At 35.0% G+C, this 22,544-nt stretch overlaps 1 protein-coding gene across 1 annotated transcript; it reads left to right on the top strand.

Annotated features, from left to right (window-relative positions):
* The first annotated feature begins 1,784 nt into the window (after window positions 1–1,784).
* On the top strand, window positions 1,785–19,741 carry NETO1 (neuropilin and tolloid like 1). Its single transcript, XM_010171210.2, has 6 exons — window positions 1,785–1,844; window positions 1,926–2,154; window positions 13,820–13,933; window positions 16,233–16,791; window positions 17,923–17,997; window positions 19,217–19,741. Exons 1-5 carry the CDS (start codon window positions 1,785–1,787, stop codon window positions 17,981–17,983), a joined length of 1,023 nt encoding a protein of 340 aa, XP_010169512.2. The 3' UTR covers window positions 17,984–17,997; window positions 19,217–19,741.
* The last annotated feature ends 2,803 nt before the right edge of the window (window positions 19,742–22,544 follow it).

The raw sequence follows: 22,544 nt of genomic DNA, 5'->3' as shown, positions 1-22,544 counted from the left end.
AATTCAAAGCAAAACTTTAAGTACAAATTTCCCAAGGAAGCAGGTGACCTGTTTTAACAGGAATGGAAACTGCATGTCCCCCAGTAGGAGACGAAATAGCAAGACATTTCAAGACAACACATTTCTAAAAAGTGGTGGATATTGTGAGAAAATTTCATCAATGCCAGGTGACTGAACTCTAGTAATTTCTCATTCCATTGCAGTGGTGGAGCAACCAGTAAATGAAATAAAAAATACTACTAAAAGTATTCCTTGATATAGGATCTTGCCATCTGAATATTACTTTGTGTATTGCTGTTAACTGTTCCATTTTGTAGAGATCAATACAAGGAGCTTTCCTTAATTTAAAATATTAAAGAAACAGGATACATGATGAAAGTAGAATTCACTTAATTGCAAATTAATTGAAATACATTCCTCTTGAGTTCTTCTGGAAGATGGGAATGTTAGAACATAAGTAAGGACTACTGTAAGAAATAACACACTAGAAAAAAGTTAGGCAAGCAAAATGAAGCTTAGTATACCAATTTTCATATGCTAGTAAAAATTGTTTTAAAAACATCCTTTTTAGAGAGACCAGTTGGAAAGCGTAACAAAGAATGGAAATGTACCATAATTCACTACCTGAAAATACTAATTTTAAAATCTGAGCTATTATTAAACAGTGACAGACTGCTTAATAGCACATAATTCTCAAACCGTAAGAGCTTTAATATGGTAATGTGGTGCAGTAGTGAGTCCTGTTGCTACTAGGATATGCTATGTTTGTGTACTTTACGCAAATCCAGAGAAGCTTTTTAAACAATTGTTCTGTGCATGTAAAAAACTACCTGAAGTTAATAGGATTGTTTGTAAAGAAGTATATCTTATGTCTAATACATTAGAGTTTCTTTTTTGTTATTTTTTTCAAGTGAAGATGTATGTGTCTGTATGCTGGGTATGTTTACTGTTTTTTTATGCTGTATCTGCCCTACTTCTCATTTTTATGTTATTCTTCTGAAGTCTCCTGGGTATACTGGGCAGTTTGATTTTGTATTAGATGTCTATTGAAAATGTTACTTAGCTTCTCTGTTACTGGAATATTTAATGTTGCTTGTATTAACAATTGTTTAAAATGAGTGGTTTTCTCTATTAAAGTCCACATAGAGTTGAAAATCAAACAATAGCCTTTACTACTGACCCCTGCTTGGTTTGGGGTAGATTTAAAGTTGTCTGTGCTAAGGGCAAGACGTCTATTACATTCAGGATAGAACTTAGCTTGTGTGTAAGAGACATTTTGTAAAAAACTTTATAGGTTTCTAGTAATTTCCATGAAATACGCTTGATTTCAACCCTGTTAAATTATGAAAATATATACCATTAAGCTTTGTTTAGAAAAGTTGAGATGGTGGCCAAATTGCTTGAGGAAACATAAAAAGATTAATGATTGAGTTCTACCTGGCTCCCAGATTCTCACTTCCTGAATCAGTGTAGCTGAGACATATCACAAAGATGACACATATTGACTCTGGGGAGGGAGCAGCAATTATTTGCCTTATTATTTTCCATGTCAGGCAAGTAATAGAGCAATATTGTGCTATCCAGTGAAAGAAGAAATTTCTAGCTTGTCTGTCCTTCAGATTGAAGGTCTGTTGTACATACTTCTCAAAGACAGATATATATTTGGAAATTAGAACAAAAATATCTAGATCTTCCGCTGGCTTCTATTCTGAAGCAAGACAAAATACCAGGAAACATAAACAGTGCTCAGTCTCCATATTAATGCCCTTCCAGGGAAGTGGCCTATGGATCACCAACTCCAGAAAAATTATTCTGATGGTGGTATTGTGTCTTTCTCCCACAAGGTAGAGCAAAAGTTTTTAGTGTTTGTTTAGCCATTCTTGAATGTCTGTACATATTTTATTTGTTGTTTGTTTGTTTCATAGATCTATTTGCGATTCTTGGACTATGAGATGCAGAATTCTAATGAATGTAAAAGGAACTTTGTAGCTGTCTATGATGGGAGCAGCTCTGTGGAAGATTTGAAAGCGAAATTTTGCAGCACTGTTGCTAACGATGTAATGCTGCGGACAGGTCTTGGTGTAATCCGCATGTGGGCAGATGAAGGCAGTCGAAGCAGTCGATTCCAGATGCTCTTCACATCTTTCCAAGAACGTAAGACCCTAATCAATGTGTCTACCTTTCAGTTTTTAAATGGTACAAATCCCAAAAACTGTTAATGTTTCATAGTCACTGAAGAATGTTCCCAAAACAATCTATATATATATTCAGAACAGTTTTTATTCCAAGCATTTATATTGTGCAATAATTTGTAACACAGTGGATAGAGCACAGGATTCAGAGACAGGAAGACAAGTATGAGTAGTCATGACCTGTCCAGTTGTATGGCTGCAACTTTCATCTAATCCCCAAGTTTCTGGGCCACTGTGTCTCAGTTTTCCCTTACGCAAGATGGGAAATAATACAGCTCTGAAGGTTTTGTCAGCTGGATCCTTTCCTATGAATTTCATTTTTTAGATCTCATTATGATGGTTATTTGAAAACTACTTTATGATTATTTTATCACAGATTATGGGTGTGTTTGTGTATATTCCAGAATGCATATTTCAATAAACATATATATCATATATTGTTAAGCAAAGAATTTAGTAAATTTTTTGTAGTAACAGAAGTTTTCTAAAAGCTTTACCTATTTTGGTTAATATTCTGTCTATGTGTCTTGCCTACATTCATATGTTTATGAGATTTCTGGACTCAAATAATAAGTAATACAGCCTTTGAAAGAAACAAAAGCTAGTTCTAGCCAGTTTAAAAAACAAACAAACAATCAAACTACAAAAAATTCTCAACAAAACACAATAATACCATTCACTGAAAATGATTGACTCAGATAATAATTTATCGATTAGCTTTCTTTGATAGAAATAATGCATATATGGTCCCTTGAGGAAGGAGTATACGCATTTATTTTCACATGTTGATTCCTGCTAATTTTAACGTATATTTTAGTTTGTGCGTCACATCTCTGACAGGAAGATTTCTGTGTGACTGTCACTGGTTGGAATGAAGACACAATCCTACCAAACACATTCTTCATTTGTATTCTCTATGTGTGTACCCTGCAATGAGGCAATGAGACTCTGTAGAGAACAGCTTCTATAATTCCTTAATTATGGTTCTGATTAAAAATTTCTGACAGTCTGCATGCCTGAAACTGCATACGCCACTATACTCTCACACTGCAGCCCTAGGGTGAATTATATTTTTCTTGTCTGTAAATCAGGCCAGGGTCTAAAAGATATTGTGAATCCTCAGTTGAGATGATACTGCCCTTTTCTCATTTCTGCAACTGGAGCTGTCTTGAATATTCAAGATCTGATCCATTTTTTTCACAAAACATCCTGATCTGTTACCTTAGAAACAACTGCATAGGCACTGGAGGTTCACAGCATATAAAGAACTGGGAAGTGAAGCACTATGATGACTAACTTGAAATGAAGGTTTGAATAAGTGTGTGTTTGCAAGGCTTTCATATTTTAAAGGAAAATAAGGAAAAAAATTACTTTTTTTCTCTTATAATATTCCTAATATGCTTAACTGATGTGCTACATCTTGTTAGCTACTCTGTTCTTGTAAATAGACGATACTTTATACTGCACGGTATTCTGACTGGGAAGTTGAAAATGTTAACATGAAGTGTTTTCTGTAAATTTATTCTGAACAATCATTGTGCACTAAAAGCTGAAAATTTATTAAGGGGTTAAATTATGCTTTGAAATATGTATACACAGCCTGCTCATAAATATTAGAAGAAACTTTTACTACTAGAATTTGACTTTAAAGGTTTAATGGTGATGCTGATTGTATTTTCTGTGCCATGTCTGTTGTCTGTAAGTGTTGCCCTATGCCGCAGACTGGTGCTGGCTGTCAGAAATCAGCTAGAGCAGATGTCCGGTGTGCGCATTGTGAGACACAGCTCATAGCATGTAAACTGCAGTGTCTTTCAGCAGCGTGTGGAAATAATTAGATCATCTGCATGGGAGAGAAGGAATGTCAGACCTCATTCAGGGAGATGTGCATCAGGGAACAGACACCTGTGTATCTGCTTGGGGACAAAGAGGAAAAAAGCTATTTTGTTCACTTAGAGCTGAGAAAGAAACAAAATAGAAGATGACTTTTATGTTGTGGTTATATACATGAGAAAGAGTGACAAAGTAAAATTACTTATATCCTTTTGCTGTGGGAATGGCCAGGAGGTGTTGTGATCTGCACCTCCCCACGTTTCTCTCCATACTGTGGAGTTAAGCTGTTGAGATTGTGAGTCTTCCCTTACACAAGACTCTGTGAACTGGAAGTGTTTGGTTGTGGAAAGAGTCTACTTAGTCTGAGGAACGTTTTCTTTCTGTGAAAGTCTGTTCAGTGTTGATTGTTGTTATAGAGACAATTACTGGGGACTTGGCATTTATGTAGAACAGAGAAATCTTAATGAGATTTCTTAAATTATTATTTTAAATATGTTTAAATCACAATTGGAACGTGTGTTCCAATTACATTTGAAATATATATGTCTTTTTTGTTGGTACCTAAAAAGTGGTCTTACAAGTTTCCAAACCACTAGCAGTGATGCTTTGCAGAGCAGCAGTGCTATAAATATGTTTGAAGGAAAGGCATACAATGCAAGAAGCTGTTAAACTTTCTCTGCCATAAGATCAGTAACGATTCTCACAGCATCAAAATAGTAGTAGATCTCTAAATAACTCTTAATAACCAATTAATTCTTGATAGTTGATCATTTAGAGTCATGATTGCATATTTCATGATCAGCATTATTAGCTACTCCACTATCATGAGTTTTGTCTGCTTAAGTCCTTACCTTTTTAATCTTTAATATATCTTCTAAGCATATATGTATAATCATATTTTTGTATGGTAGTCACCATCTAGAATAGATTTCAAATATCCAATAAATTAATTTAAGATTCAGAAAAAGCAAAACAATAATGCTGGTATCATCAAAAGGTGTCTGTTCATCTGGTAAGACTTGAAAAATGAGTCTTTGTTTTTTTCACCTGCTGACTAACTGTTCATTTAATTTTCTGTGACTGTGAGAGTGATCTCCAGCCTGATAAATGACAGACATGTTACACCTACAGCTTCTTCAAAGAGCTGCCTCTGAGCAGACACACCTATGCTTCAACCTAAAAGCAGACTTGTAAAACCAGTGCATATAGGATATGAGAAGATTCCTCTGTATGCACAGCAGGCAAGAAATTTGTTTTCTCACCTCTGACTGCTATTTGGTAGCACTGCTTTCTTCTCCATCCATAACCCTGTATCAAAAGCCCCAGACCAGAAGAATATCATTCTTTCTCTTCTTTTGTTGACACTTTGAGCTCTGAGCCTGTTCTTAAAGCCATGTCATATGTGGCTTTCTTAAAGGAACACAAGTTCTATCATACTTATATTCGTTGGATAAGAATCGCATAGAAGTATTTGGGTAGAAATCTAGGGCCATGTTTACAAGAGTGCTGCACAGCTTTATCAAGTAACAACACTCAAGTCCTTTTTTACAGCCAGAATCCCTGAAGACGATCACCCCATCATGGGCAATTCTCTAATGGGGGAAAGGCACTGCAGGTGTGCAGTATTAATGACTGTTGTGGTAATGTAAGGGGAGATACTGAGAAAGGGAACAAAGCTCTAAGTGCAACACATGTGAAGAGATGGTTTCTCTTTGCAAGGACTTCGGAGTGTAAATAGATGACAGCTTTGCTGGCTTTGCTTCCTGCTTCCACAGCAATATATAAAAAAGAAAACATTGTGATTGCCTTCTTACTGGTGTGCACTCAGCTGTGATTTGCTGCCCCTCTGTCCTATTTGCAGCTATCTTTAGTGAAAAAACCCTCACTGATTAAGCAACCCAATGCCTCTCTGCCCCTGAACAAAATAACTGTTTGTGGTGCTTAGAATGTAAAAACTGGACACAGACTAGAGCTCTGAGCACATCCTCCTGAGCTGCCATTCTCTAGTGACTTCATATTAAAAAAAACCACCATGAAACCACATATAAGCATTTTTAAAGACCAGATTATCAATGTGTATCTGATATTAACTATCTGTAAAAGTTACATTTATCTTGAACAGAACTGTCTGAGTATGGTTGAGAAAGAAAATTCAGTATTAAGCACATTTCATTTCCAAGCTTCTAATAGCTGTATTTTAATAAGATTTTTATTGGCAGCAAATTAAAAGATAAGTAATTTTACTTTAGTTCATATACTTGTAGCTTACAGTACTAAAACCGACTTAATAATTTTAAGAAAGTAAGTGAAAGTCTCTCAACATGACTGATGAACTGTTCCTTGGAGAGGCTGAGAGAAAACTTATTTCTCTGTTTCAAGCATGATTCAAGGAACACCTGAAGAATTTAACTTTTCTTCCTCTTGTAAAGGAAAGCAAGCTCTATTTTTCAGTAAGGAACAGTGGGAAAAATCAAAATTATGTATACTTGAATTTACGTGCAGAGCATGATGCAATGAGCTATCTTGAGGACATGACGAGTAGGTGTGAAATGTCTAACAAGTTCTGTGTGAAATATTTTTTGCATCTAACCATTATTAAGATTTCAGAATTTTTCCATTCACCCTCAGGAGAAAGCAAGAACTCTCAAAAACGTTATGACATGAAGGGAACGGGGGAAGAGAGAAGCCTAAAAATAGTGAGTAGGGCATTCAACTAAGATTAGCAAGTTCCAGACTGAAATCCCTGTCTTGAAACAGGCTCAAAGGGTCCACACAGTGCAATGAACTACAATGCAGATACCCAAGCTAGCTGTCTCAGAGCTAGTTCACACCCTAGAAGCAAATTTGTTACACAAACTCTGCATGGTGCCAAGAAACAGTGTAAATACACTGAGGAAAGCACTGCACAGAAGTGGAACAGCCAGGCTTCACACCAGGACCATTACAAGTCAGCTTCTGACTTCATCTTGCAAAAATATTTTGACCTGGCTGTGTTTGCACATTATACCCAAAATATCCTATAATGCCCAACAAAATTATGCTCAACACACACAGATAATGTATTTTATTATTAATGTCATAACAACTCAATAGTATAATAGTTATTAATAACATATAGACTATTTAATTGCTGTAGTACTTTGTAAATATTATTTTGTAGTATAAATGTACATGTATTCCTTGTGATTGTTTATTTTATTGCCTCAGTGAAAGCAGTATTTTTTAAATATAAACTTTAACTGTTTTTATTTCACGTTACTTTGTAAACATGGCATACGGAAGAAATATTAATGCTCTTTATGTTTTTCTGCCTTAGGGCTATTCAAGCTTAAAATAATTTATTATCATTTTGCAGGAATAAAAGCAAAAATATTGATTATTCTCTCCAAATGCATTCAAAAAACCTTCCAATAATAAGAAAATATAGACAACTCTATTGGTATAATTTTTATAACTTTCGAAAGTAGTAATCTTCAAATACTAAACTCAGGCTTTTTACAATACTGTGATAGTAACCTTCTGGAAATATGATCATTATAACAAACTCCTAACTTGTACCAGAAACAAAATATATTTACATGCCAGATAACAGAAATAGGGTCATTATTATAGGATTTTTTAAAATATAGTTTTCCTAAACCTGAAAAAGTTTCTGGGTTATCTACTTCTGTTAATGCACTTCCTTACTTATCTTCTAGGATAAGTGCACCATCTTGTGTTCAGTATAAATACTTGTTGCAAAGCAGAAGGCATTATATTATAATTCATTCAATAACAACAAAATCTGTTTGCATATTAAGAAACAAGGTATCCCTAAACATATCACACAAATTTAAAAAATGAAAATATTATCATTAAAAATAATGTAGAATGAAAGCGTTCTTTTTTTTTTTTTCATTTTGTATATGAGTATATATAGTTTTGTATGTAGTTTTATATAAACTATAGTTTTACTTAAAAAGAACTATTGGTTCAAATCCAAACTGGAAAAAGGACCTTTAATAATAATCTTTTTATTTAATTGGTGATTTAATTTAAATTATTGAGTTTTCATGCTGTAAGAATCCAATAATTTATCAGAGACTTAAATTTATTAAAATACATGAGGTTGAATTATAGACGTAGTTCAAATTTGCTTGCTTTTGTTATAATTGTTATAATCATTCATTGTGCTGAATATGCTATCTCACCTCTTTCTAGGCAGAGCTTGACTCAAGGCAGCTTTGGGAGACAGGAGAAATAACATAACTGTGTGTTCCCAGCTGTTACTTTTTATCTAATTAGGAGGCAATCTTTCCAGAGCCTCACAGGAGGGTTGAGGTTGGAAGAAACTCCAGAATATGGCCTAGTCCCATCCTCCTGCTCAAGGCAGGGTCAGCTACAGCAAGTTGCTCAGGGCTGTATCCAGTTGGGTTTTCAATATCTTCAATTATGGAGACTCCACAACATCTCTGGGAAACCAGGTCCTGAACCAGTGTTTGACCAGCCTCAAAGTAAAAGTTTGGGTTTGCATTTAAGGGGAATTTTCTGTGTTCCACTTAATGCTCATTGCTTCTTGTCCTGTCACTGGGCACTGCTGAGAAGAGCCTGGCTCTGTCTTCTTTATTCCCTTCCACCAGGTATCTATACACATTGATGAAGTTCACCCCGAGCTTTTTCTTCTCTGGGCTAAACAGTCTTATCTCTCTCAGACACTCCTCATATGTCACATGATCTAAGCCTTTAATGGTCTTTGTGACCATTTGTTGGACTCAAACCCTTACATGCATGTCTGTCTTGTGCTGCAGAGCCCAGAACTGAACACAGCACTGCAGAGGCGGCTTTACCAGCGCTGAGTAGAGGGAAAGGATAATGTCTCTCAATCTGCTGACAGTACTCTTTGTAAGGCAGCCCAGGATACTGGTGCCCTTCTTTGACAAAAAAAGACACTGCTGGTTCATGGTCAGCTTATTGCACACTGGCACCTTTTCTGCAAACTTACTTTTCAGACAGTCAGTCCCCAGCATGTACTAGAACATGAAGTTATTCCTCCTCAGGCACAGGACTTTGTACTTCCTTTTGTTGAATTGCTTGAAGTTCCTGTTTCTCCAGCCTATTGATACGCATCTGTACAGCCACCCAACCACTTGGTCTATCAACCAGTCCTCCCAGTTTTACAGTGCCTGCAAACTCTGTCCCATCATCCAGGATATTAAAGAAAAGGCTTAAGTGTATTGGCCTCAGTACTGAACCCTGGGGTACATCACTAGTGACTGGCCTCCAGCCGGACTTTGAGCTAATGATCACAACTTTTTAAGCATGGAAGTTCAGCCAGCTTCAGTTCAACTCACTGTCCATTTTTCTAGCTCATATTCATCAGTTTGTCTATAAGAATGTTATGGGAAACAGGGTTGAAAGCTTTTCTTAAATAGAGCTAAATAACATCCACTACTGTCCCCTCACTCACCAAGCCAGTCATCCAGTTGTAGAAGTCTGTCATGTTGCTCAAGTGTGATTTCCCTTTTGTTAGTCACTCTTCTTGTCCTTCATGTGTTTGGAAATGATTTTCAGTATTATTAGCTCTGTCATTTTGCCAGGGATTGAGATGAAGCTGACTGACCCGTAACTCTCAGGATTCTTGCTTTTCTCAAAGGTAGGGAGACATTTGTTTTTTTATAGTCCTTGGAAACCTCCCCCAATCACCATGATCTTTCAAAGATAATCAAGAGTGGCCTTGCAATGACATTAGCCAGCCCCACCAGGGCCCATGGGCTCATGCCTCTCCAGTTTGTTTAAATGTTACCTAACCTGGTCCTCCTCCACTGTGGGTACATCTTCCTTGCTTCAGGCTTTCTCCCTCATCTCAAGTGCTTGGAACTCCAAAAGGCAAATCCCACCAAAACAAGATGGAGGATAAGGCAGCATTCAGTACCTCAGCCTTTTCCATGTCCTTTGTCACCAAGTCCCCTATGTCATTCAGGATCACACTCACACTTTTCCTCACCTTTCTTTGGCAGCTGATATACCTATAGAATTTCTTTTTGTTGCCCTTTACAGCCCTCACCAGAGTCAACTCCAAGTGGGCTTCAGCTTTCCTAACTATATCACTGCATGTTTGGTCAGTGCTTCTATATTTCTGCTGGTTTTGTCTGACCCTACTGCCACTTCTTGTACATATTCTTTTAATGTTTGAATTTTGTGAGGAGCTCGTTTTTCATCTGTGCAGGCTAACTGCCACCTTCACTTGATTTTCTGCTTGTCCAGATAGATAACAACTGCACTTGGAGGAGGTGATCTTACAGAATCAACCAATTTTCCAGGATCCTTTATCTTTCCAGGACCACCTCCCATGGCATTATTCCAAGAAGACCTCTCAACAGTTTGCCCAGGGTTGTGATCCCACTCTTTACCTTATTCCCTCTTTGCAGCATCCTGAACTCTACCATCTCATGATCACTGCAGCCAGAGATGCACTTGACATTCACATCCCCAACTGGCTCTTGCTTGTTCATAAAAGTATGAGGTCCAGAAGAACTCTCCTTATCAGCTCATTGATTACCTGTATCAGAAAGTTATCATAAATGCACTCTGGAAACCTCCTTGATTTCTTGTGGCTTCCTGTGTTGCCCTCCACAAATGTCGGATAGTTAAAATCTCCCATAAGGACCAGGACCTGCGAACATGAGGTTTCATCCCACTATCCGAAGAAGGTTTCATCTGCTTCTTGTCCCTGGTCAGGTAGTCCATAGCAAACAGAACTCTGCTTGATTCCACTCCCATCTTGGTTTCCCTAACAGCTTCAAGAAAACATCAGGATGAGATCCATCTTGTTATAAAATAATCCTGTTTATTACCAGGTCATTTATCTTTTTCTAATTATCACTAGAATGTCCTTGATGCAGCATCCCAAGACCTTTTTGCTATGCCTCTGCAAGGTTAAAAAACCCCTAATTCCTCCAATGTAAAATGGGATTGACAAGTTTTCAGCTTCCCTTGATGCTTTCATTCATTAGAACAAAAAGTCAGCATTAGAGTGGGCAAATTATTTTGATTTATTGTCCAACTTAATCAGTCCAGGTTCAAGGAACCACAGAGAGGACTTGACTATACTAATTTTTTAAACATGAAGGGGCCGTTTGTCATTAGGTTTAGGAATCTTACATTTGGGTTTCTCTCATGCTAGGTTGCTGTACTTACTTTGAAATTGCTCTACATCGCTATTCATCTAGTTCTGGCATTTATTCATATGCCATAACTCTCCTCTAGAAATTGAAATTTTATTTTAAATTCCTTTCTCTTGCCTTTCATTTCCAGATCTCCCTGCCATCACTTTGCATAATTATCCCTTATTCTTTAATCTGAAAAAAAAAGTCTTTTGTACTGCTCTTATTTTTTCTCTCTTATTTCTGAAACATTTCCCAATATTTTTAATTTGATATAAAAACTCTTGTCATCCCTTTCAGTGCAGAATGTCTTAAGTGTCATCTGTTTCTGCTGTGAAGTTCTCTCTTTCTTCCTCTTCCTTTCACTTCCTTTACCACCTTCCTCTAGTTCCTCCTTTTCTACTTACCACCACTGTGCTTATAAATTCCTTTATTTCTGCCTCACACAACTGTCTGTCCTTCCCTTAAATTGTTCTCTTTTTTTTTTTTTTTCCCCTCCACTTTGAATCCTTTATTTGCTGTTGCATTTAGGATTAAATCAGACATTTTAAAGAGCAAGTCACAGACATCTAAGAGGTTCTGCCTGTTCAGACACAGCACTCTGTCCTCAACATTTCACTTCTAAGGCCTTTCATGCCACTTTTCATGTTTTTGGTGTTTTGGTTGTTTGTTTTTTTTTTTTTCTCCTTTATGGCTTTATTAGCATGAACTTTCTTAATCCTGCACTTTCCTTGTTCCCCTGTTGTTCCTTCTGCTTTTTCCATTTGTCATTTGGGTGTTCTTTTCTGCCTCTGCACTTCACACTTATTACCATGTATTTTGAATGGGTGGCTACTTAGGTCTTCTTAGGTTTCCCTTTCCTAAATTCTCTTCACCTGTGTTTCACTTTTATGTTTAGAGCAGGCAATGAGACTTTTTCTGTGTGTTGGAAAGAACCAGTCCCAAAAGATCCTTGACTTGCCCAGAAACAGGAACTGTAGCTAGAGTGTGAAAGGATGATGGTACTTCTGGTGGATCCCCGATATGATGTGTCACATCACAATGTGACACAGCCCTCACTGTCCCCAAATTACAGTAACAAATAGATAATACACACCTGTGTTGTTATGCTCTTTCTGTCCAGTTTAAAGTAAAATCTTTCCCGTACAAAACTTAACACCTGACCAGGGTGACTGCAGCTTAGGAGATGGTATGCCAGATTTTTCCAAAAATTGAGCAGTGGGCAGAATCAATCTGGCTGATCCATCTTCTGCATTGGCTAAGAGATACAGTATAGGTATACTGTTATATCTTAGTAGATGATTGTGTATTTTGGGGTGTGTACAAGTTTTGATGGCATTTACTATTTGTTTAACAGACCATAACTGCTCTGAAGAAGCCATTATATTCAATTATGGATATCTGAACTTATTGAAAAATGGATTTCTTGACATGATATATGGACTAATTAAGTTCTACAATATAAATTCTTTGTATCATCCTTAGCAAACCACTGAAGCAATCTTCTCTGAGCCAGTCTCTGCATTATGCATATATGTTGTCATAGGAACTGCTTTTAAAGTTGCAGAGGAGAAAAATGGCCATGAAGCATCAGATTCTAAGCATCAAAAATATGAGCATCCTAACACCTTTCTGATTAGTTAAGAGTCTTAGGTTATTTTTTAACTTTCCCTTAAAAATAATTATAAAAATGCTTTTTGGTTGTTTGAGCTAAAAAAATACATAGTTCATTTCTACTAAGTTAACACTGATAAAGCTTATAGCTCTTTTTCTAAATGGACGAAGCTCATCTGGTTTTGTTTTAAATAAAAGAATTACGAGGAGTAATTTATCTTTACTATGTTATATAATTTTGGAGTTTAATTATATCTTTGCAACCCCAACACCTAAGGATCTCCTAACACTTAAGTAACACAGTTTAGCTGCATGTGCAATTCCTTCCCATGGCCTCTAAGCTGCTTCTTCACAGTAATAGTGCATGGCCTTCAGTAAAGCCTTCATCCTGCAGCTTTAGTCTCCATGATTCGCCTAGATCATGGACTTCAGGGACATTGAAGACTGTTGGGTTTTTTTAATCTTCACACTTGTGATCAAAGGAGTACTTTTTCATTGTAGCCTTTCTTATGATCAAAAAGTTTTAAAAATAATTTTATTTTGTTTGTGGATAAATTTTCAGGCACATAAAATATGGATGCTAAAGTACAATACATATTTTCTTTGAGTCACACAAATTTTCTCATAAAACTGGAGTTTCAGCAAAAAAATTTAAAACAAATTATTTCTCATGCACCAGATCTGGTTTGGATACAGTTAATTTTTTTTCATAGCAGCTCTTAGGGTGCTATGTTTTGTATCTGTGGCTAAAATTACTGATAACACATCAATGACCACTCACCAAGGTATGGGGGGGGGCAACCTTCTACAGCTGTGAGAGTCACACTATCCATCTTAGAACTGAAAATCTCTTACCACAGAATAATAAGCAGTGAGTGACTTGAGTGCTTTCAATGCTGCATGTTGAATACTAAATATACTCAAGGAGCCTGTCTTGCATAGATTCCTCCTCTTACAGATTACATGATCACTCCTGGACGTGTCTGTTGCAGAGAGCCAAATGGTTACTACTTAATATCACCTTTTTTTTCTTATTTTTAGCCCCTTGTGAAGCCAACACATTCTTTTGCCACAGTAACATGTGTATTAATAATACATTGGTCTGCAATGGACTCCAGAATTGTGTGTATCCTTGGGATGAAAACCACTGCAAAGGTAATGTGTAGAATTCAAAATGTTAAATCATTTAGACTGCATAGGACACAGCATATTATCCCTAGTTTCTTGTTAAGTATGTGCTAGATGGGTCAAAGCTCAGGAAGAGTAATTCAGGGAGAGCGTACATCAAGCAATAGAGAAAATGAAGAGAGTTAAAAATAGTGATGGATTTCACTTTCAGTATTTGCATTTCTCTTGCTTGTTGTTTATTTGTATTGGTTATGTCCTTCTGGCAGGCTTTCTGATAACTTTTTCTCTGTTTCATGGACAATCTAAGATGTAATTAAAGGTCATATTTTGGTTTCTTTCTCATAGTTACCTTTGTAGTGGAGTAACGTATAGGTAGCAGGTGTCTTTTAGCTGCATGCTATGCCCATAATAGCCCAGATGGACTAAAAAGACAAGGGGAAGTGGAATTAACACTGTAAGAAAGCAACCAAATCTACCTATAATCAAGTGAAATTGAAGAGCAAGGAATAAGCACAGAAAATCGGGCATAATGTCTACTTCACAGGTAGGGACAGATGTTCCTAACCAGGTACTGACAATGATTTCTAAATATTGCTCTATATTTCTCAGGAAAAAAAAAAAAATCATCTGTGTTATCTTCAGGGAAAAGAGTTTAACTAATTTACACTGAAGGATAGGGAGACTGTTCGTTTCCTTCCCGTTCCCGCTCTCCTCGCTACTGTAGATTTGTTCCTGGAAACATGGGATATGCCAAATTTAGGATCCAATCAAGAAACAATTCAGAATGAGGTGGATTAACAGTCAGGCCATAAGTCTGCTGAAGCCTGTAAAATCCTGACAAGCAGTGCAATAGAGTAAAACACAAATGAAAATATACTTTAAAAGGACACAGCAAAATTATGGCATGGAAAAATGTGCTTCAAAGAAAATAAACATACAATTGGGAAATAATTGTCTATTCTCTACTTCTTCAGCACACAGGAAAACAGAAAATCTTCCTTACTCTTCAATTTCTGGAATGATTTTCATCTTTCATTTGCTAAGTATCTTCTTATTGGCTCTTGTGCATTTATTCTCCCTTGTTTTTCTGACTATAAAAAGGAGGTTTGCTGATTCCAGCAAAAAGGTTGTTTGCTGCTGTCTTGCTTTTTCTAACTCTGCTACTTCCCCGGAGTCTGTGTCAGTCAGTTAGAGAAACCTCAGGTGAATCTAGAAGAGTAGGCAATGGAGAACACTGAAAAGTCCATTTTTTCATATCTAGGAGATTATGAAGACATGGATGTTATTGTTTTGGTGCCAATAACTTTCATTTCAAAGGCTTTTTATTAAGTCCTTTGATATGTTTTAGGTTGCCAGGAAAAATAACACTAAGCTGGGTGTTGAAACTTAATCACAGTTGTCAAGTCTTGCTAATGCTTGTGAGAGACTGATGCGAATGCTTTCAGCTTGGATTTCTACAAGGCTCAGTCACCATCTCATGTGTCTGCAGCCATTTGAAAGCAAATCCCAGAACAATAAACACAACAGTAGGGTGAAACTTTTTCTTTTTATTCTTATACTTCATATTTTCTGTTTTTCTTCATTCACAATGCTGAATTTGCTGGTTAACTTCCTAGAGGCCCCTGAGTAAAGGGCAGTAGGTAGGATCAGCTTTTGGATTTTTATGGCTGTTTAGAAAGGTTGTGGTAATTAATAGGTCAGGAATAAAAGAAATAACTTGCACTTTCTTTTTTTTTTTTCTTTCTGAAACCTCAATTTGAATAACTTCTATTTTCTCCTAATTTAGCTTTTTCATTGAATACTGTCAATAGTCCCAGCTAGCTCTTCAAATTTAGGACTTAATCAAAGTTCCCAATGCAAAGAGGAATGTCTTTTAAAATCCTGTAAAGTCTTACTCTTTCATTGGTCTTAATGTCCTAGTTGCATATATTTACTAGAAGAGACAGAAAATAATAAAGAGAACATCTGTAACAGTCTTGGGGACGTTAGCAGGCAAATGGAGTTCAGAGATGACACTAAAGCCATCTGTTTGATATGATGGTTGCTTTTTATAAAAAATGTAAATAATTCTTTCCTCTAATTAAGCTTGTAATATACCCTGAATAAATAGCTTTCCAAGTGAATAGGCACACAGAAGACATGTGTTGCTTATCTGGCTTTTGCCAATACCTGATTTCTTCCTTTTTTTCTTTTTGTCAGTGAGACTGTCACACATAGACTAGGCTCAGCTTTACAGTAACCTGTGAAACCATCATGGTTGTTTTTATTGCCAAACTGCAATTAATGTGATTTTTTTTCCTTTTTCTTTTTTTTTCCTATCACACAGAAAAAAGAAAAGCTAACCTATTGGACCAACTTACCAATACCAGTGGGACTATTATTGGGGTGACTTCTTGCATTGTCATCATCCTCATTGTTATCTCTGTTATAGTACAGATCAAGCAGCCGCGTAAAAAATTTGTCCAAAGGAAAACAGACTTTGATCAAACAGTGTTTCAGGAGGTTTTTGAGCCTCCTCATTATGAGTTATGCACCCTCAGAGGGACAGGGACTACAGCTGACCTTGCTGATGTTGCAGATGACTTTGAAAATTATCATAAACTGCGGAGATCATCTTCAAAATGCATTCATGACCATCACTGTGGATCACAAGTGTCTAGCATTAAGGGCAGCCGTAGTAACCTCAGCACAAGAGATGCTTCTGTCTTGACAGAAATACAACCCCAGCCTGTAAAACCACTCATTCAGCCCATGAACAGGAGAAATATCCTTGTCATGAAGCATAGCTACTCACAAGATGCTGCAGATGCGTGTGAGATAGACGAAATTGAAGAGGTACCAACCACAAGTCACAGGCTGTCCAGACATGATAAAGCTGTTCAGCGGTCAGTATCAATAGATTTTTGATGAAGACTATTGTGTAAGGACTTGATTACCCAAACATTCACTCTTTATTCGTAAAGACATATTTTCTTTCTTCAGTTTTTATTGTTTAAATTTCTGTTTCCTGATATCACATACCATTATATTATCTCTCTCATCTCTGCTCCTCTTTCCTGAAGGATTCTTTATCTCAGTTTTACCTTTCTACTTTATATCTTTCTTTTTCTTTTACTATTTTACACACACCCACATGCGTACACCTACAGGTCAGCAGAGAACAGGTACAAGTTTTAAAAACCAAAGAACATTTTACGTTAATCTAGTTTTTGAAAGAACCACATATATGTGGTTTCCTTGTAACTGAGGTGGCCTTGAGTATCATCCACTGTTGGTTTAGCATCTCTAAATCAATACATCAATAAATAAAAAAATAGTTGTATCCATTTTGATGCATGGCACAACAATGAGAAACAATCCTGGAGTAAGGAAAACCTTTTTCTCATCAAACATTATCTTTTATATAATGAATTACAATATTTGTAAAACTTTACTGTATCTGTTCCATTATTAATCACAGTATCTTGTCTGGTCATATTAACATATATAGAGATCTCGATTAGAACATGAAACAACATAGTGAATAGATAATACTTATATATTTACATATAAGTGTGTAGTTAAAAGGAATCTTTCTAATCAATAAAAGAGTAAATTCAAGCATGATATTTTTAATAAGAGCCATTTCTACTGTATATTGCACTTTGAATGACTGTAAATATGAACGATTAAAAGTTTACAAGTAAAAGAAAAAGAAAAGCAGAAACATTTATGAACCATTTATTTGAAAAAGAACACAGAAACTTTTTATATGTGTGTTTTCTGTTGCATGCATTATTTATGCACTTCTTGTGACTGTTTACATGCCCTCCATATTTTCTTTGCACATTAAGGCATTTCTGTCTCTTAAAAAAAAGTTATTTGATTATTTCAATCTAATTGCATGCCAATGTTAATTACTTCATGAATATTGAGCAGATTATCAAGTAGTACTGTTTATTAAGTATCTATATGCATATTTTTATTTTTTCTGTGCAAATATTATTATTTTGAATGAAATAGCCATAACATTCCAGGTTCTGCCTCATTGGGTCTCTAAGCAAACATGAGTCTGAGTACAACACAACTAGGGTCTAAGAGACAAACTTGAGGTAAGTAAACAACTATACAACAATTGAATCATCTGTTGCTTTCTATTTTATTTGTTATATTGCTAAAACGCATGTTAGTTCTCAAATTATAAGTCACCTTGTATGGAGAGAGCCAGGTTTGAATACTAAGGAAACGGAGAGACAGATGACCACTTTAGCATTTTAAACTAAGCAAAATCTATTAATTCCCTATTCTTAACAGCACTATAATCATCCCCTAGCTAAATATAATCTTCATTCCAAAGATATTATAAAGACAGATGCTTTGCATGGCTCTGTTGTTTCTTTTTTTATTTTTTATTTATGAAAATAAAATTTAGAGTCCCAGCATGTGAAATAGTATGCAAAACTTGGCAATCTAACCCAAGACAGAAAGATGTGGATCTGTTTTCAGTTCATTTTATTCATTCAACCTTGTGAATTGTAGGGGGGAAGAGTACGTGGTAGGACTGATAAATTTAGAGATTCTGTAGCACTAATGTTAATGTTTGCAAATTAAACTTCCTTTTTTGAGTCTTTTCCTAAGCTTTTCATTTTGTATAATTTGTTATCAACACTTCATCTCAATAAATATAATCTCAGATATTTATAATGAAGTTATAGACAGCTGCTAGTCTGACAATTTATATATGCATATGTGTATATATATAAACATTGATATGTGTATATACATGTTTATATGTGTATATATGTATAAAGCAATTTTACTGGGAAATAATCCATTAATGCTTTTATTGCTTCTAGATAGCTTAGGTAAACAATTTTTTGAATTTTTCCTCATAGAGAGATCTTTGTTTTGCTTTCAGACAACTATCCATGCAGTCATGCAAACTCTGAATGGAAGAACCTAGAGTGAATTACTTCAGCTGTCTGAGAGAGTGAATGTGTTTCTAATTTAATTTCATTGCCTTTATCCAAATATAAGAAGTACAGACATATCTTACTTCCTTAGCAAGTTATTCCCACTGCACAATAATATGTTTCTTTTGTAATTTGGTTGCTGGCCACTAAGTGCTCCTTAGTTTTTAAATACATTTGGAGATTTGCTGCAAACTTGAAGAAGAAATTAGTTCCTAACTGAGACTACCCCTTTTTTTTTTCTCTTAGTTTTATTTCAGTTGATAAGTTTTATGTCTGTTATTTACTTGTTTGTTGTGTGACATGTGAAAGAAGATTTACATTGAACTTTTGTTATATGTACGTTGTTTTCATTATATAGACTGCTTGAGAATAGTGCGCTCCTGGGTGATTTTGAACATGCTACAATGAAATGTGAAACTATCATCCTTGGAAACACCAGCTAGAGGTTTTATGGACTCTCTGATCAGCTATTCTTATATTATGACAAAATTCAGCAAACAGTATTGAGTAAAATTACTAGAAGGCAATAAGACTTTAGTTATTATGCTCATCAGTCATTTCTCTCTTTCTTTTTCTCTCTTCTTTTTGTTGCAAGTTAAATTCCCAGTTTCAGGAACAATTTATTGAAATCAGGTATTTAGCCATTCATAATCACTTCAATAGAAATGTTTGTTGGATAAACATCTAGCAATATGACTGAATTTGACATTGAGAAATTAATCTGCATGTATGTTACTGAATATTTGAGTTGGCAAATGTCCCTTTATTAGATACACTGTAAAAAGCATGCACTCACAATTATTGCTGTTACTGTTCCATTTCTGTGTCATATGCTTGCTACTTGTAACTTTTTATATAAAGATACATAAAACAATGTATGATAGTTTCTTACCTTGAGTTTAATGGCAATGTTTTCTTTTAACAAATTTACAAATCTTGTATAATTCGGGAAATTAAGCTCAAAATGTAGCTACTAGGAACTTGAAACCCAGGTACACCAGAGAATCAGTTGTCTCTCATCCCTCACTTATTGAAAAGCAGAATACAGTAATTTCTTAAGATTTAAATTAATTCATAATGCATAAAGTTGATCACATAATTTCAGGTAAAAGGTTTGTGATAACCTTTGTGTTCAATTCTGTACTCTTAACTAATTTATTTTCATAGCAATTATTAGGAAGTGTGCTTCAGTGTAGCAGAGTAACAGATTTTTATCAGTTATACAAACGTTATGGCTGGGCTCCAATTTTAGAGATACAGATATAAACCACCTCCTTATGCAAGATAAAATGATATAATTCAATTAGTAACCAACACCAAAATCAAACCTGAGAGGTTAAGTTATTAAGGAATTATTGCCACAATTATGTAAAGTTTTAAAACCCCTCATTTAAGAACTCAATAATCATGCATAAAATCAAACTTTCATTATCTATTTAAAGTATTATCTTCCAAATTCTGTTTCAAAACAAATCCCAGTTCCTTCTTAAACATATTGTGTCATTCATGGTTAGGTTTTCCTGTATAAAAATTTTACTAGTTTTATTGAAAAAGTGGGAAGAATTCCATGGATCTCCTCAAAGTAGAAATAGATGAGAAAAAAGACAATCTGAAAGACTGACATAAAATATAAGGTGATCTATATCAAATATTTAAATATATAGTAGATAATTTACTTAATTAAATATACATGAAATCTGATCTCTGCAAAACTATTTATACAAATGTGATTTAGTAATGACATGGGAAGGTTTTCAGGTATTTTCCCTCATTTTTTGTACACTATATTTGCAATGCATTTTACATAATTTGATTGTAGCTTGATTAGTTTGTTTGTTACCATATATTAGCTGCAAAAATCAGTCCACTATCCTCTGTAGTCATTGAGTCATTGAGTCATCTCTTAGTTACATGGATTTTTAGTATGCACTAACAGTTCATTTCCAGATCAGTATCTCTTTTCAAGTTCATCTACTTTATCACTATTTTTTCCTTAATCTTTCCAAGTCCTATCTCATTATCCTTTATTAAGTATTTTATGTTATTTAAAAGGATGCATCCATGCATTTGTTAAAATCAAGGAAGAATGAAAGACTTGCTGAAAGAAATGAATATACATGTACAGACATTTATGTATATTTAAAATATATGCTAAAGGAGATAGTGTATAAATAAGTGTGTTAGGAGAAATCTAAATATGTGAATTTAGCTTTGAATGAATTATATTTGCCACCTAGAAAAATATTGAAGGCTTGAGTTTCAAAGTTATATATTTAAGTGCCTAAATGCCACTGAAACATAGAGTTGGTATAGTCTCTCCTAGACAAGCACACAATGAAATCCATTTTATTATTTTTCCAGGAACTGTTGACTAAAAGAACTTAACTGGAGAAGACACTGGTGTTAATAATTATGTTGCATGCACATCTTTTCTTTCTTAAAAAAAACAAACCAAAATAAAACAAAAAAAACCCCTAAAACCTAACCTAATTGCATTAGGGAAAATGAGTGAGAAACATAAAAACCTGTGTAAATGGAGCAGATGAAGCAAAGTGAGAACGGTAACACTTACTTGATCTTGGAAACTCCTTTAGAAACATGTTGTTTAATAGCTAGGTATACCCTTAAACAAAAACACCATTGTAAGTGACAAAATACATGTACACTGAGGGAGCAGGGTCAAATTATATAATTACCTATTAAAAAATAAACCACAATAAATTCAAACCCAATTAAAATATTTTAATTGAAATATTTAATTTTAAGTAATTACATTCTGTATATAGTCAATGTAAATAATAGCCTAGTCCACTACACTGCAAATAGTAAAGATAACTTTCGTTTAGTATCACACAATAGTAGGATATCTTAATGTGATCTATTAAACTCAAAATATTAAAATAAAAGGGTTTCTTGCTGAAAGCAAACAGTTTGCCTTTCCTATGAGTATTTTTTATTATTATGAAATCACTTTTTTAAAAACAGAAAGCAGTTCTAGCAAGCTAGTTCAAATAGACAAGCTAGTTCAAGTAACTTCATACTCATGCAAGTTCAAGTAGCTATAAAGAGAATACTCCAAAATTATGTGGTTTAATACCACTAACACGAGTGAAATACCACTATCATATGTAAGTGAAATTTAACCTATTCTATTACACTTTTTCTATTTTTGAAAGAAGGTTTGGCTTGTTAACACAGCTACATGTATTCTGTATAACAACTCAGTAAATTACTGTGGATTAGCTGAGGTGGTAGTGTTAGCTTCATGCATTTTACCTGGTTTGCCTTAAGATGAAACTAAGAATGTTAGTTACTAGGCTATTTTGGTTTGACTGGTGCAATGTGTGTGATGTATAGCAATGTTGATGGTATGCTTATTTCTTATATATATTTTTAAAGAGGAGTTTTTGTTATCACAGTACATTGCCGTATTGATCATAGTTTTGCTTTTTTTTTTTTTCTTCTTTCTCCCATGGGTGTAGTGCTATGTAAATACTTTTCTTTCTAGATGATAGTGTGAACAACCACTTCCAACCTTTTTTCTCTGCTCCAGGAAATATGGTCTTCTCAGTTTTTGAAGCCTTCTCTGCAGCATCATTTAAAAATCTCAGGAAGCCCATTTTGTAAACCATCCCAGTGTAAAATTTTTCTATCTTTCCAATTCTAAAAATCTTGAAGGAAAAGAA

The sequence above is a fragment of the Antrostomus carolinensis genome, unplaced genomic scaffold (assembly GCF_000700745.2).
Source record: "Antrostomus carolinensis isolate BGI_N321 unplaced genomic scaffold, ASM70074v2 scaffold14357, whole genome shotgun sequence".
NCBI classification, from domain to species: domain Eukaryota; kingdom Metazoa; phylum Chordata; class Aves; order Caprimulgiformes; family Caprimulgidae; genus Antrostomus; species Antrostomus carolinensis.
Note: the sequence above shows the minus strand (reverse complement) of the source record. Positions and strands in the feature narration are given on the sequence as shown.